Source organism: Physella acuta, unplaced genomic scaffold (genome assembly GCF_028476545.2).
Source record: "Physella acuta isolate Inbredline_101_S28 unplaced genomic scaffold, ASM2847654v3 ptg000357l, whole genome shotgun sequence".
Classification (NCBI taxonomy): domain Eukaryota; kingdom Metazoa; phylum Mollusca; class Gastropoda; family Physidae; genus Physella; species Physella acuta.
The window spans coordinates 527259-543580 of NW_026731876.1; the positions used below are offsets into that span (position 1 = coordinate 527259).

A 16322-nucleotide genomic window follows, 5' to 3' on the forward strand; every position below is an offset into this window, starting at 1 on the left:
TTGTGACACACACACACCTGTATAGTGACACACACACCTGTATTGTGACACACACACCTGTATTGTGACACACAGACACACCTGTATTGTGAAACGTACACACCTGTATTGTGACACACACACACACACACCTGTATTGTGACACACACACACCTGTATTGTGACACACACCTGTTTTGTGACACACACACACCTGTATTGTGACACACACACCTGTATTTTGACACACACACCTGTATTGTGACACACAACTACCTGTATTATGACACACACACCTGTATTTTGACACACACACACACACCTGTAATGTGACATACACACCTGTGTTGTGACACACACACCTGTATTGTGACACACACACACCTGTAATGTGACATACACACCTGTATTGTGACACACACACACACACACACACACACACACTTGTATTGTGACACACACACCTGTATTGTGACACACACACCTGTATTGTGACACACACCTGTATTGTGACACACACACACCTGTATTGTGACATACACACCTGTGTTGAGACACACTCACCTGTATTGTGACACACACACCTGTATTGTGACACACACACACTTGTATTGTGACACACACACCTGTATTTTGACACACACACACCTCTATTGTGACACACACACACACCTGTATTGTGACACACACACCTGTATTGTGACACACACACCTGTATTGTGACACACACCTGTATTATGACACACACACACCTGTATTGTGACATACACACCTGTGTTGAGACACACACACCTGTATTGTGACACACACACCTGTATTGTGACACACACACCTGTATTGTGACACACACACACACCTGTATTGTGACACACACACTTGTATTGTGACACACACACCTGTATTGTGACACACACACCTGTATTGTGACACACACACCTGTATTGTGACACACACACCTGTATTGTGACACACACCTGTATTGTGACACACACACACCTGTATTGTGACACACACACTTGTATTGTGACACACACACCTGTATTGTGACACACACACCTGTATTGTGACACACACCTGTATTGTGACACACACACACCTGTATTGTGACACACACACCTGTATTGTGACACACACACTTGTATTGTGACACACACACCTGTATTTTGACACACACACACCTGTATTGTGACACACACACACACCTGTATTGTGACACACACACTTGTATTGTGACACACACACCTGTATTGTGACACACACACCTGTATTGTGACACACACACCTGTATTGTGACATATGCACCTGTGTTGTGACACACACACACCTGTATTGTGACACACACACCTGTATTGTGACACACACACCTGTATTGTGACACACACACCTGTATTGTGACATACGCACCTGTGTTGTGACACACACACACACACACACACCTGTATTGTGACACACACAAATATCTTGAAAAACAGACCAGGAGAGGGTTGGGGGGGTGGGACCTGAGATCAGCTTTTCAAGATTTATAGTTGGTGGAATCCTTATTATACTTGTAATATGGAATTTTCCTAAGTCTACTTGGAAAACAACTTCCGGATTTTATTAAAAATAATTCCCTGATTCTATTTGATCATAACAACTCGCTGAGTCTAATTGTAAAACATGGCTTCTAGATTCTAATTGTAAAACATGGGTTCTAGATTCTACTTGTAAAACATGGGTTCTAGATTCTACTTGTAAAACATGGCTTCTAGATTCTAATTGTAAAACATGGGTTCTAGATTCTACTTGTAAAACATGGGTTCTAGATTCTACTTGTAAAACATGGGTTCTAGATTCTACTTGAAAAACATGGCTTCTAGATTCTACTTGTAAAACATGGCTTCTAGATTCTGCTTGTAAAACATGGCTTCTAGATTCTACTTGTAAAACATGGCTTCTAGATTCTAATTGTAAAACATGGGTTCTAGATTCTACTTGTAAAACATGGGTTCTAGATTCTACTTGAAAAACATGGCTTCTAGATTCTACTTGTAAAACATGGCTTCTAGATTCTACTTGTAAAACATGGCTTCTAGATTCTACTTGTAAAACATGGCTTCTAGATTCTACTTGTAAAACATGGCTTCTATATTCTACTTGTAAAACCTGGGAACTCCCCCGTCCCACTTGTTGAGCAAGCAGTAGCTGCTAGCATGATATCTTCTGAGTGATCTACTTACAAAATTTCAACGCTCATGCACTTAGGCTCAATGGTCCCATGTTGTAATATCTGTGTAACCTTGACCCTAGCAGTAGCTATTTATAGATTGGGTCTTGTGAGAGGTTTGAAAAATGGCATGGCGCAATAAATTATCCAATGTCAGTGGTGTCACCCAGTGCCGTGGCTTGTGAAATATGTTTGAACCTCCCCACCCCCCATCCCTTTTGATGGAGCCAATTTTAGAGTAGTTCATGGTGATTTTTGTTGTCTTTTCTTAAGACTGGTTTAAAAGAAAATGTGAGAGGGGGCCTAATTATGTACATGTGATATCTTGCTGCACATAACTCCAAGTTGCAATGAGTGTAATTTTGAGTTCTGGAAGAAGCCAGTTTTAACCAAGCTATTGTCAGACAAAGTTGAATGACTGGTAACCCTTCTCTGTGGTGGTGTATATAATTTGCTGGGATGGGTGGGGTGGTCAGGCAGTAGTTAACACAACAGGGTGGGGGTTGGGGAAGGAAGTAGTTATGGGAGGGGGGGGGAGGTGTTATCTTTTTGTGACCTGGAGAATGTCGTAAAAATAGACTAATGTAAGTTCTGACCTTTAGACGGTAATTGTTGTCTGACCTTTAACAAGCGTTAAGCACTGTGTTTAAAGCTGGCTTGTCCAGACCAGGTTTTTAAAGCCAACTTGTCCAGACCAAGTTTTTAAAGCTGGCTTGTCCAGACCAGGATTTTAAAGCTAGCTTGTCCAGACCAAGTTTTTAAAGCTGGCTTGTCCAGACCAGGTTTTTTAAAGCTGGCTTGTCCAGACCAGGTTTTTAAAGCTGGCTTGTCCAGACCAGGTTAAAAACTTTGACCCTAATTTAGGATGTTTTTGACCAGCAGGAGGTCATCAATCAAATAAATTATGTGTTTCACTAATTAACTCATCATTGCCTTAATCTTTAATTGTGGTGTGTTAATGATTTTTGCTTGTGATCTGGTTATCAAAGTTTAGAACATGTTAAAAATTTAGTCAGACTGTCAAGCTTCTGTCATGAACCATGAGTTTTAATACATACTTTGTTTGTAATTGGCTGCTGTTTGGTTTAATAACATACTTTTTCTCAATAGTTTTGTGGTGATAGTTGCGACTGTGGTGCAACATTGTATTGCTTGTAATATTTCCTCATTCTGCTCTATAACTGACCATCTGACCACCTGGACTTTCTCCATGCCATTTCCTGCATTTGTTCCTGTCTTCATTGGGTTGACACAAATCTGCTCTCAGATAAATATCCAATCAAATCTCTCCCGTCATGACTGGGGGGGGGGGGGGGGGGGGGGGCATGGGGTATAACACCACTCCAGTGAATATTGTAAATCAAATCAATTTGTTGTCAGACCAAACCAGGAAGCAAATCAGTTTGTTGCATGACTTATGGGCTACATGTATGGCTACATGTACTAAATCTGTGTATACAACATGACTTGAAGATTTGAAGATTACAGGTACCAAATCTGTGTACGTGACATGTACAAATCTGTGTACGTGACTAAAATAGAACTTTTAGAAACTCATCCCACATCAGCAAATCCCTGCTATTTACACACACACACACACACACACACGATCACACACACACGCACACACACACACACACACATATATATATTTAAATGAAAGTATATGTGTTGCTACACCTTTTAATCTGATGGCCATGAAACTTTGGGAAGTTGTTGAGAATACTCCTGGGCAGGTTTCTGCTGGGGAAAAACGTAAATTTCATGCATGGTGCAATTTGGCAATCAGGCCTTTTGTGTGAGCGTCTACGTTTTTTTTTTAAAGAGTGTAATACACTATGGATACGATGGACAACTATATCATTCACTAAATAAAATTTGTGCATCCTCCAGCGCCTCTCCAGCACCCTACAAGATGCGAGTTGGTGCCCTGAGCTCCCACCTATGACATCTATGTTTGTTTTAAAGAGCACCTTACAATAGGGACAATTTGGCACACAATATTATTGATTAAAACAAACCATCTGTGCAGTTGCCAAAGTTTGTTCTATCTAACTATAACAAAGGGTGATTAATGTACACTCGAGCATTCATACAGCATGCCCTGGGGTTTGGAGGGGGGGGGGGGGGTGGAGCATTCATACAGCATGCCCTGGGGTTTGGGGGGTGGAGCATTCATACAGCATGCCCTGGGGTTTGGGGGGTGGAGCATTCATACAGCATGCCCTGGGGTTTGGGGGGTGGGGGTGGAGCATTCATACAGCATGCCCTGGGGTTTGGGGGGTGGAGCATTCATACAGCATGCCCTGGGGTTTGGGGGGGGGGGGGTGGAGCATTCATACAGCATGCCCTGGGGTTTGGGGAGTGGAGCATTCATACAGCATGCCCTGGGGTTTGGGGGGGGGGGGGGGGTGGAGCATTCATACAGCATGCCCTGGGGTTTGGGGGGTGGAGCATTCATACAACATGCCCTGGGGTTTGGGGGGGGGGGGTGGAGCATTCATACAGCATGCCCTGGGGTTTGGGGGGTGGAGCATTCATACAGCATGCCCTGGGGTTTGGGGGGTGGGGGTGGAGCATTCATACAGCATGCCCTGGGGTTTGGGGGGGGGTGGAGCATTCATACAGCATGCCCTGGGGTTTGGGGGGTGGAGCATTCATACAGCATGCCCTGGGGTTTGGAGGGGGGGGGGGTGGAGCATTCATACAGCATGCCCTGGGGTTTGGGGGGGGGGGGGGGTTATGGACATACTGTAGCCCCAATAACTATGATCCAAGAAATTTGGCGCCTGCTTTGTTTACATTTAAATGACACTGTTTTAGAAAACAAGGTGACATACCTTTAAATTCATGATTGGAAATGCTTTTATAAAATCCCCATAGAAAATTGCCAGCGGCAAATGCAGGACCGGTATGTTAATTTATTTTAGAACATGACACCAGCTGTTTTTAGACAGATAGGCCTATGTTTGTTGCTAAATTCTAAATTAATTTAGAAAAAATAAGTAAAATGCATTTTTAATAGTTTATTGATAATTAACAATTATATGTATTTTTAAGTGTTTTAAAAAATACAAGATTAAATTAAGTGTCTCTACTTGTTAGTTTGTTATTTGATTCACAAAATATAAACCTAAGTGGACATAAACATTTGAAAGAGCTGCTTCCCCTTGCAGTGGCCTGCATCTGGCAAGCCTGGATAAGTTTTGTCCCCTTAGTTAATTTTCCTGATCCAGTTTTTTTTTAGGTATCTCAAATGTAAAAAATGATAAAAAAATAAAAAAAATATATATAGTTATAATTGTGGAAACAATATATTTACATAGAGCTACAATTTTGAAAAACAAATCAAATTATTTTCTCACATACTGGCACAAGAACTTTATGAGTTCACCTAACTCCAACCTTTCTGTTTCAGACCTTACAAATGTTATTTTAAATGAAGATACAGAATGGCTCAAAGATTGGAAATCTGTAAGTTGATGATTTATGTGATCTAATCCATTTTAATTAGGATTTTTTTTTTATGTGCCCAAAGAAACATTTTATTTAATGGTCAGCTAGATGCATAGATAATTTTAAAATGGTTAGCTGTGTAGGAGTTATTTGTTTTAATGGTTCGCTGAATGTGTAGGAGTTATTTGTTTTAATGGTTATCATAAACATTTATAGAATATTTTTCTCAAAGCCAGCACAATTCACTTGTTTAAATAATTTAATATCAACCCAAATAATTTCACATTAACTGAACTCATTTAAGATTAGCCCAAATAATTTAACATTAGCCCAAATAATTTAACATTAGCCCAAATAATTTAACATTAGCCCAAATAATTTCACCTTAGCCCAAATAATTTCACCTTAGCCCAAATAATTTAACATTAGCCCAAATAATTTCACCTTAGCCCATCAAGTAAAAGCCAATATTATTTTTTCTTTGTTGTAAGATTAAAATTTTCTAACAGTCCATCTTTTTTCAAATGGCAGCTTCTGAAATATTGGATAGGGTACTCGGTGTGTGTAGCTATAGGCATCGTGTTCATCGTAGTGATGCCCATCATAGGCCTGATATTCTGCTGTTGCCGCTGCTGTTGTGGGCGGTGCGGCGCCAAGAAAAAGAAAACAGAGTCCAAGAGAGGGCGGTGCAAGAGAAGAGCCTACTGCACCGTGTTGCTGATCTTCAACACGGTGGCCTTGTACGTGCATTTTTTTAAGGCTGGTTCACTCAGACGTTCTCATACATAATATGTGTTTACTAATAGAAATGACATTGTTGAATGTCTCATACATAATATGTGTTTACTAATAGAAATGACATTGTTGAATGTCTCATACATAATATGTGTTTACTAATAGAAATGACATTGTTGAATGTCTCATACATAATATGTGTTTACTAATAGAAATGACATTGTTGAATGTCTCATACATAATATGTGTATTCTAATAGAAATGACATTGTTGAATGTCTCATACATAATATGTGTATTCTAATAGAAATGACATTGTTGAATGTCTCATACATAATATGTGTATTCTAATAGAAATGACATTGTTGAATGTCTCATACATAATATGTGTATACTAATAGAAATGACATTGTTGAATGTCTCATACATAATATGTGTATACTAATAGAAATGACATTGTTGAATGTCTCATACATAATATGTGTATTCTAATAGAAATGACATTGTTGAATGTCTCATACATAATATGTGTATTCTAATAGAAATGACATCGTTGAATGTCTCATACATAATATGTGTATTCTATTAGAAAAGACATCGTTGAATAGCTCATACATAATATGTGTATTCTAATAGAAATGACATCGTTGAATGTCTCATACATAATATGTGTATTCTATTAGAAAAGACATCGTTGAATAGCTCATACATAATATGTGTATACTAATAGAAATGACATCGTTGAATAGCTCATACATAATATGTGTATTCTAATAGAAATGACATTGTTGAATAGCTCATACATAATATGTGTATTCTATTAGAAACGACATCGTTGAATGTCTCATACATAATATGTGTATTCTAATAGAAATGACATTGTTGAATAGCTCATACATAATATGTGTGTACAAATAGAAATGACATCTTGAATATCTCATATAATATGTGTAAACTAATAGAAATGACATTGTTGAAATAATTTTTTCTCTGTAGGCTGTATGTATAAGGTCCTGTATCTGTAATGGCCTGGGTAACCAGATATTAAATCTCTATTCCCCAGAGCTGGGTGTATCTGTGCCTTTATCTGCAATAGCCTGATCTACCAGCACCTAAAGAATGATGACAGTCAAAGTTCTGTGGGCTACGTCAGTGATGCCTTACATGGTGTGGAGAACTTTCTCAACACTTCTGTTATTGTAAGTTTGCTCTTGCCTTTTGAAGTTTACAATTTTTTTCATGAGTTTAGGAACTTACTTATTTAAAACTTCTTGAAGTTAGGATTATTGTTATTACTGTTATTTTAAAGGGTGGGGGTATTTGAGTCATCATATTAGGAACCTGACATTTTTTGACGATGGTGGGTTGGGGGAGCTGTGTCATTTTAGGAGCTGTGTTATTTTAGGAGCTGTGTTATTTTAGGAGCTGTGTCATTTTAGGAGCCTAATGTTTTGTGTGTGTCAGTAGATGGGTCGGGTTATAAACAGACTAAAGATGTAAGACATCATTAACATACAACATTTAGCTCATTATTTGTTTTGTATCTTAGTTTCTAATCTAATTTTTGCTACCCTCAGAACGTGACAAAATATGTCATTGAGACATTTGACACCACGAGCCAGAAAATTCGCAAGGATATAAATGGTAAGCTGATACATGTTTTTTTTTCATGCATGACAGGTTTTGTTTCTCTAGACCCATAGCACTACCTGGGAATACTCTCACATGCTCTTTAAATATTTAACAAACTTTGTGCAGTGTTACTAAAGTTGATTGTGTGTATTGTGAAAGTTGAGTGTGTGTTTTGTGAAAGTTGAGTGTGTGTATTGTATGAAGTAACCAGGTCATGCTGTCATTCACTAAAACAAGTTTATCAAAAATATTAACTGGAAAAGTTTTGAGTAATAAAATCATGACCAACGATACAACCAATCAAAGCTTGTCTTACACAAACTCAAACTTCAAAATTAAAATGTAAGGTTGATATAAGTAAAAAGAAATATAGCCAAAAAGGCCAAAAAAATATATTTTCAAGTTTTCTTCATTTGCAAACTTTACAAGACTGTTTTAAAAAAATTTCAACTGTTTTTCCTGCTCTTGATTTTTTTAAAATGGCTACTCAAAAGACTAAATGGACAAGAGCAAATGTTGTGTCTAGATCTAGTAATGATTGGGGCTTCTCATCAAACTCAGCTGTATTTAGCTAATGCCATTGTTTGTATAAAATCTTCTGGTTTTCTAGACTTGTGTTTTGTAGACTTGTCTGAGAAAATATCTCAGTGATTTCATAAACTAGCTGCGTCTGTTGTGTTTACCTTCAGAGCTCATTGATGCTATCTAATACACATTTTGTTTGAATAGAAACTGCCATTGATGCTAATAAACATTTTGTTTGAATAGATACTGCCATTGATGCTATCTAATACACATTTTGTTTGAATAGATACAGCTATTGATGCTATCTAATACACATTTTGTTTGAATAGATACAGCCATTGATGCAGTGGACACAGTAATTGCTGAACTTCATGCGAAAACTTTGCTGGACGAAGCCAATTCTATCAGTCAAGGTACAGCATTTTAACAAATTCTGTTTTTTTACCATCCATCAGTTAAATAATAGTTGACCCACTCTTTACACATGTTTTCTGACATTCCTTCCCTGTCCCCCCCCCCCCCCCCCCCAAAAAAAAAAACAACAAAAAAAACAACCACCTGTAGAGGCCAACTGGACAGTCCAACAACTGGAGCAAGTGCAGGCCAGTCTACTGGCACTGAGTGATGATGGCACACAGCTCAGCAAGAATCTGACGGAGATCAAACAAGACATACATGAAGCATGTAATGGTATCAGTTGCTCGGGCTTTAAATCTGAAGACTATGACACCAACGCCAATTTTTCTTCTGTAAGTTTTGCTGTTTTATGGCTTTAAACTGTGATGTTTTTAATAGAATGTAGAAGCCAAGGATAAAATACTGTGGACACTTGTATATTATTGAAGCCTTATTAGAATAACATTGTGGGGCGGCTTGGTCAAATGATAGAGCATTTGGCTGCTAGCCCAAACATCTTGTGTTCGGATTTCAGTTCAGACTTGTGTCTGTGGGAGGTCATTGGGTCCACCCAGCTCTGATGGGTACCTGACTTGCATTGGGGAAAGTAAAGGTGGCTGAATCGCTAGGTCTAAAGAGGACTCTTTATTTTACTTTTATTAGAATAACATTAGGGTCTTAATATTGCATGCTTTAGCTTCTTTTTATAATGTCTGGTTTGTGAAGTCAGCTTAAAAATGTCTGGTTTGTGAAGTCAGCTTAAAAATGTCTGGTTTGTGAAGTGAGCTTATAAATATGACTTAAATGTTTTCATGTCCATAACATCTATCTATATACTACTAAAAGTCAAGTTTGTTTACATGTTTGAATATTTATTTGTTTGCCTGATCGAAAATTGTGATATGTTCGACTCTATCTGGAAAGCTGTAAAATGGTATGCAGGTAGAGAATAATTTTTTAATGCAGACAGACTGTTGATCACAAATTTATTTAAAGACGTTAATTAATTTATTGATTTATTCCTACGCAGAATAACCCATTTTTTTTTAAAATGTTAAAACCTTGACTAAACTTTGTGGGAATAGTGACGTCACAGGTTTTTGTTTACTCTTTAGTACAATAAAATGGCGGCGTCTATTGAAGAAAATTGTGTTCCCATTCAAAAGTTTAACGCGTTCTAAATCTAATTTTCTGTCGGTCATAACTTTAACAATACGTCCGTTTGCTGTATTTATTACGTCCCAACACTTATATCAATTTTAAACTGTCTTTTTTCATTTAGTTTTTCAATAAATTTCTCTAGATCTAAAGATCAGCTGTCGAAGGAAAGTTATTTATAGATCTAGATCTAGAATCTAGGTCAAATCAAATCTAATTTTCTGTCGGTCATAACTTTAACAATACGTCCGTTTGCTGTATTTATTACGTTCCAACACTTATATCAATTTTCAACTGTCTTTTTCATTTAGTTTTACGATAAATTTCTCTAGATCTACAATCTGTCCAAGAAAGTTATTTATTTATTTATAGATCTAGATCTAGAATCTAGGTCAAATCAAATATTTATTGATTATAGGCCTAAATACAATCCAAAAAAAAAAAGAGACTTAAGCAAACCAGTCGTAGATCTAGAATATAGATAATTCTATTCTATCTAGATTTAGATAATAGTGATTTTCTATATACTAAACTATTTTAGACCTTTATTATTTTATATAAATCTTTGTTTGGAATATGGTAATTTTGAAATGCTCGCTCCGGGCCCATCAGCGTAGCTAATGATTAGATCTAGATCTAGATTCTAGATCTAGCAAGAAAAACTAAACTTAAGACTTAAGCAAACGAGTCGTAGAATCTAGATCTAGATAATTCTATCTAGATCTAGATAATTTCAGACCTTTTTTATTTTATATAAATCTTTGTTTGTATAGCTATGAAATATGCTAATTAGGAAATGCTCGCTCCATGGCCTCTATTTGCATAATTTAAGATTTATACGCGGCTTCTATACTGCTAATTTTGCAAAATTATGAACGTAAACTCTAGATATAGCTCAGTCGTAGATCTAGAATATAGATAATTCTATCTAGATTTAGATAATAATAAGTTTCTATGGAATTGGCTAATTTAAGATAAAATTTAATTTGAAAGTTAGTACTACTTAACTAGACTTAGATCTAGATCTAGAATCTATGCGCTTAAATCAAGTTGCATAAGTATAGTATAAAAATTCACTTGTGACGTCACGTGTAAATAGCTAAGTTGGTAGCGTAGCCCGCTCTCATGTGGGTGGCACAGGTTCTAGACCAATATGTCAATGATATTTTTTTTTTTTTTTAGATGTGAATGATAAAGTTGCCTATCTGAACTTGGAAGGATACAAGGCAGGTGAAGTAGAGTTCATCTGTTTCTTTGTCCTAAGCATATGAAAGGATAGTGTGGTCAGAGACATGCTCGGCTGGAATCGTTTTTTAAACGATAAAAACATGTTGTCTGAGACTTGGCGGGACACTGGGCAGGTGAAGTAGAGTTGAGTAGGTCACATGTGACGTCAGTATATGAAGGGATAGTCCGAAATCGGTGTTTTCGGTGTTTTTAAAAGATAAGAAACATATTTTTGAATGTGGGATCTGTTTTTTGTGACGATAAGTGACACTGCAGTAGCGTAGCGAGGAGGGGGGGGGGCGGGAGGGGGATGGGAGGCGGGGGGGGGGGAAGGGGAGGTGGAGGGGGGAAGGGGGGGCGCGTGGGGGGACATATGTTGGGGCGCCAAAATGGTTTGGAAAAATAAATTGAAAGGTTGAGGGGGGTGCAAATCGAAAGTTTGAATGGGGGGGGGTGCACATAAAAAGTTTGAGGGGGGGGGGGGTGCAAATCGAAATCTTGCGGGGGGGGGGGGTTCAAATCGAAAAGTTTGTCCCCGGGCGCCGGGAAGGATCGCTATGCCTCTGAGTGACAGACGTGATGTTTTTTGATGGATGACCCCCGAAACCCACAGTTATCCAACGGATGACGGGTAGTCTAGTTCCATCTGACACCCAAATAAATAAACTTTTCCCAGCTGAAGTCTTTGAGTGATGAAGCTGAGAAAGTGAAAAAAACTTTGAACATGTCTTCATATATTAGAGAGGTAGGTTTATTTGTAGATCTAGGTTTATTTGTAGAGGTAGGTTTATTTGTAGAGGTAGGTTTATTTGTAGAGGTAGGTTTATTTGTAGAGGTAGGTTTATTTGTAGAGGTAGGTTTATTTGTAGAGGTAGGTTTATTTGTAGAGGTAGGTTTATTTGTAGAGGTAGGTTTATTTGTAGAGGTAGGTTTATTTGTAGAGGTAGGTTTATTTGTAGAGGTAGATTTTATTTGTAGAGGTAGGTTTATTTGTAGAGGTAGGTTTAATTGTAGAGGTAGGTTAATTTGTAGAGGTAGGCTTATTTGTAGAGGTAGGTTTATTTGTAGATGTAGGTTTATTTCTGGAGGTAGGTTTATTTGTAGATGTAGATTTATTTGTAATCTACAAAATAGCAATTGCTTTCTTGTTTACTTACAGTATGAAGTATCAAATACAAAACCTTGCCAGATAAATTTGACTTTCGTTTGCTTGATTAGTTTTGTTCTATATATTCTATTAATAGTGTAGAAAGTGCCAAATTATTTCTTCAAGATTGTCTGACAAAACTTTTTACATTGTTTTTTTTACAGGCTGAAACATCCCTAGATAATGCCAAACGAGATGCTTCAAATCAAATTAATCTTAAAAGTGGCGGTTGGTTAACTTTTTATATTTATTAATTTTTTTAAACTGTCAATAGTTGACATTTATTTCTGCTAAAATTTCAAAACTTTTGCTGCTGGTAATGAGCTAGCAATCAAGGCAACATAGTTTTCAGATACTTAAATAGATGTTGACTGTGTTTTCTAGAATCTCTTTCCTCACCTGTAATACTCTGTCTGGTACAAGTTGGATTTTTAAAAAATTGTCACTGGCATCCAACTATACAATTAAAATTAATTAAAAAATACAATTGATTATTTAACTGATATATGATTTGGCAAAATATATAAATATACTGTGTTGACAACTATATACAAGTAGACCCACAGCAAATTAAAAGTAATTTCACAACAATGTAAAAGTAACATCACAACAAAGTAAAATTAACATCACAACAAAGTAAAATTAACATCACAACAATGTAAAAGTAACATCACAACAATGTAAAAGTAACATCACAACAAAGTAAAACTAACATCACAACAATGTTAAAGTAAACAATCAAACTGGAAAAATGTCAAGTAGAACCTGAGTCCACCCAGCTCTGATGGATATGCAACTGATGTTACGGAAAGTAAAGGTGGCTGGGTAAAGTGCTGACCACAACTTTCTTTCATATGCCGAGATCAAGAAACATATGAACTATACATCATCTGCCCAATGGATTGCTAGGTCTAAAAATGATTTTTACTTTAAAGAGGGTCTCACCTGACAAACTAGTTACATGTCTGCTACCTCTCACCTGCAATATTTCACCTGCAGATGTTGATAAAACTATCCTGGACGTCAGAAATAAAATTAATAAGGGCATGGATGAGCTCATAACTACCAAGGATGATGCTGTGAGTAGTTTTGTTATGGCTGGGGGGGGGGGGGGTCTGGTTATTTCTTATGGCATTTGATGCTGTGAGTAGTTTTGTTATGGCTGGGGGGGGTCTGGTTATTTCTTATGGCATGTGATGCTGTGAGTAGTTTTGTTATGGCTGGGGGGGGGGGGGTCTGGTTATTTCTTATGGCATGTGATGCTGTGAGTAGTTTTGTTATGGCTGGGGGGGGGGTCTGGTTATTTCTTATGGCATGTGATGCTGTGAGTAGTTTTGTTATGGTTGGGGGGGGGTCTGGTTATTTCTTATGGCATGTGATGCTGTGAGTAGTTTTGTTATGGCTGGGGGGGGGGGGGGTCTGGTTATTTCTTATGGCATGTGATGCTGTGAGTAGTTTTGTTATGGCTGGGGGGGGTCTGGTTATTTCTTATGGCATGTGATGCTGTGAGTAGTTTTGTTATGGTTGGGGGGGGTCTGGTTATTTCTTATGGCATGTGATGCTGTGAGTAGTTTTGTTATGGCTGGGGGGGGGGGGTCTGGTTATTTCTTATGGCATGTGATGCTGTGAGTAGTTTTGTTATGGTTGGGGGGGGGGGGGGTCTGGTTATTTCTTATGGCATGTGATGCTGTGAGTAGTTTTGTTATGGCTGGGGGGGGGGGTCTGGTTATTTCTTATGGCATGTGATGCTTGCAAGGTTGTGGGGGGGGGGGGGGGGGGGAAGAGATTTAAATCTAAAATTGCTTATCCATGGATTTTTTCCCCTCTAAACATGAACATATTTGTTACAGTTGAGAGAATTCCCCTCTAAACATGAACATATTTGTTACAGTTGAGAGAATTCCCATCTAAACATGAACATATTTGTTACAGTTGAGAGAATTCCCATCTAAACATGAACATATTTGTTACAGTTGAGAGAATTCCCATCTATACTTAAAAAGATAAACCAAGTTGATGGTTATATCAAAGACTACAGTAGCTATGGGTGAGTGATTGATGATTCATTCTCCCATTTTCTCATTCATAAGTTAAATGTATATATGAAGTATATGTGTACATTCATTCACATCAGAAAAATGTTTGCTCTGAATGGCCAGGTTCTATGCTGGTATTGGTGTCTGCTGTGCCTATATACTGATAGTGGCGCTGTATTACGTTGGGATCTTGTTTTGTTTCAATGGCCAGGTTCTATGCGGGTATTGGTGTCTGCTGTGCCTATATACTGATAGTGGCACTGTATTACGTTGGGATCTTGTTTGGCCTATGTGGTGAAAGACCTGGAGATGGCGCTCCCTGCTGCAACACTGGCACTGGCTCAAACTTCCTCATGGCGTAAGTATCTGTAAGCCTCAACCTCTAAGCCTCTACCTCTAAGCCTCTAAAACCTCCACCTGTAAGCCTCTACCTGTAAGCCTCCACCTGTAAGCCTCCACCTGTAAGCCTTTAACTGTAAGCCCTGTAAGCCTCTACCTTTAATTTTTATACTTTATCAGAATTTCAGGCAACCAAAATAAATTGTACATCTTTTTTTGCAAGGATGTCGCAACTATTTTTGTTTCCTTTAACATTTTTTGTATGGGATAGTGTGGTCAAAGAGTAAAGCACATGGCTGCTAACCTGCAAGTCTGGAGTTCAGATCTCTGGCTCTAGTCTGTAGGGCATGCTTGAGGCCAGTCAGCCCTGACAGGGTATCTAAGGCAAAGATAAAGCAGTTGGGCACACTGCTGACCACACTATCCCATCATATGCCGAGGTCACAGAAACAAATGACCTCTTCTTGATTTGCTCCACGGATTGCAAGGTTTGAAAGGGAAACTTTTCCAAAGTTTGTTTATTTGTTTGGTCATGTTTTTCAGGGGTGTGGCCTTTACATTTCTTTTCTCCTCTATCCTGATGATTGTGTGTACGGTGCTGTTTGCCGTGGGTGGACCCCTCTACACTGATGCCTGTCGGTTCTTTGATGGCAAAGATCCTTCTAAGCTTCAGGTTGGCCAAACAGTTTTTTTTTTAATAATTGGTTCATTTACCGCTGACTATCATATTTATTATTATTATTAGTTCTTGTATTGCTGACCAAGCATATTATGTGTTTTTATTGTTGGTTCATTTTGTCTAGGTTTTTGATGAGGCTCTGTATAAAGGACTAAATTTGAAAGAAAAAATTTACAAAACTGCTCCAGATGATGTGTCGGTATCTAAGATTCTTCAGTAAGTTTCACATTTTAAACTGTTTTTAAGTACTTTGTGGATGAGCAATTGAGTAATTTCTTTTAAATTTATTCTTATCTTAAAAGATTATGTTCTTAATCTTTACCCATTATCAATGCATAATTTAAAGTTTGAATTGGCCTTTATTGTTTTTTTAGAAAATAGCTATTGCTGTAATGTTTATATGATTCTAATATTTACAGAGGTTATTTTTAATCCAATCTAAACTTGTTATGTGTGTAGGAATTGTCAGAACAACACGGCAGTGTTTGGGGCTTTGTATTTGGACTATGCTATAGATTTGGACGAGAAAACTAATCTAACTGTAAGTATAATTTTACCTTTGTATTTGGACTATGCTATAGATTTGGATGAGAAAACTAATCTGACTGTAAGTAGGCTTTTTATCTCCCATTTTTTCTAGTTGGTAATTTTTATATCATCCTCATGTATTCATTATTTATGAATTTGATTACTGTTAGAAGCAAGAAAATCAGTTAGTTAAATGTTTGACTTTCAGGAATTTGAGAAGAAAATTGCTGTTAGAAGCAAGAAAATCAGTTAGTTAAATGTTTGACTTTCAGGAGTTTGA

General features: G+C 37.6%; 1 protein-coding gene across 6 annotated transcripts in view; it reads left to right on the top strand.

Moving 5' to 3' along the window:
* LOC131941316 (prominin-1-A) overlaps positions 1–16322 on the top strand; it is a 53729-nt gene that overhangs the window by 13560 nt on the left and 23847 nt on the right. For all 6 annotated transcript variants that reach the window (XM_059300518.1, XM_059300517.1, XM_059300519.1 and 3 more), the window contains exons 3-16: positions 5604–5659; positions 6173–6381; positions 7439–7574; positions 7953–8019; positions 8862–8945; positions 9097–9281; positions 11990–12058; positions 12625–12688; positions 13460–13539; positions 14434–14507; positions 14708–14854; positions 15379–15508; positions 15639–15730; positions 15974–16055. In XM_059300518.1, the coding sequence (XP_059156501.1) occupies positions 5604–5659; positions 6173–6381; positions 7439–7574; positions 7953–8019; positions 8862–8945; positions 9097–9281; positions 11990–12058; positions 12625–12688; positions 13460–13539; positions 14434–14507; positions 14708–14854; positions 15379–15508; positions 15639–15730; positions 15974–16055 (1475 nt within the window). The remainder of the gene's footprint in view (positions 1–5603; positions 5660–6172; positions 6382–7438; positions 7575–7952; positions 8020–8861; positions 8946–9096; positions 9282–11989; positions 12059–12624; positions 12689–13459; positions 13540–14433; positions 14508–14707; positions 14855–15378; positions 15509–15638; positions 15731–15973; positions 16056–16322) is intronic.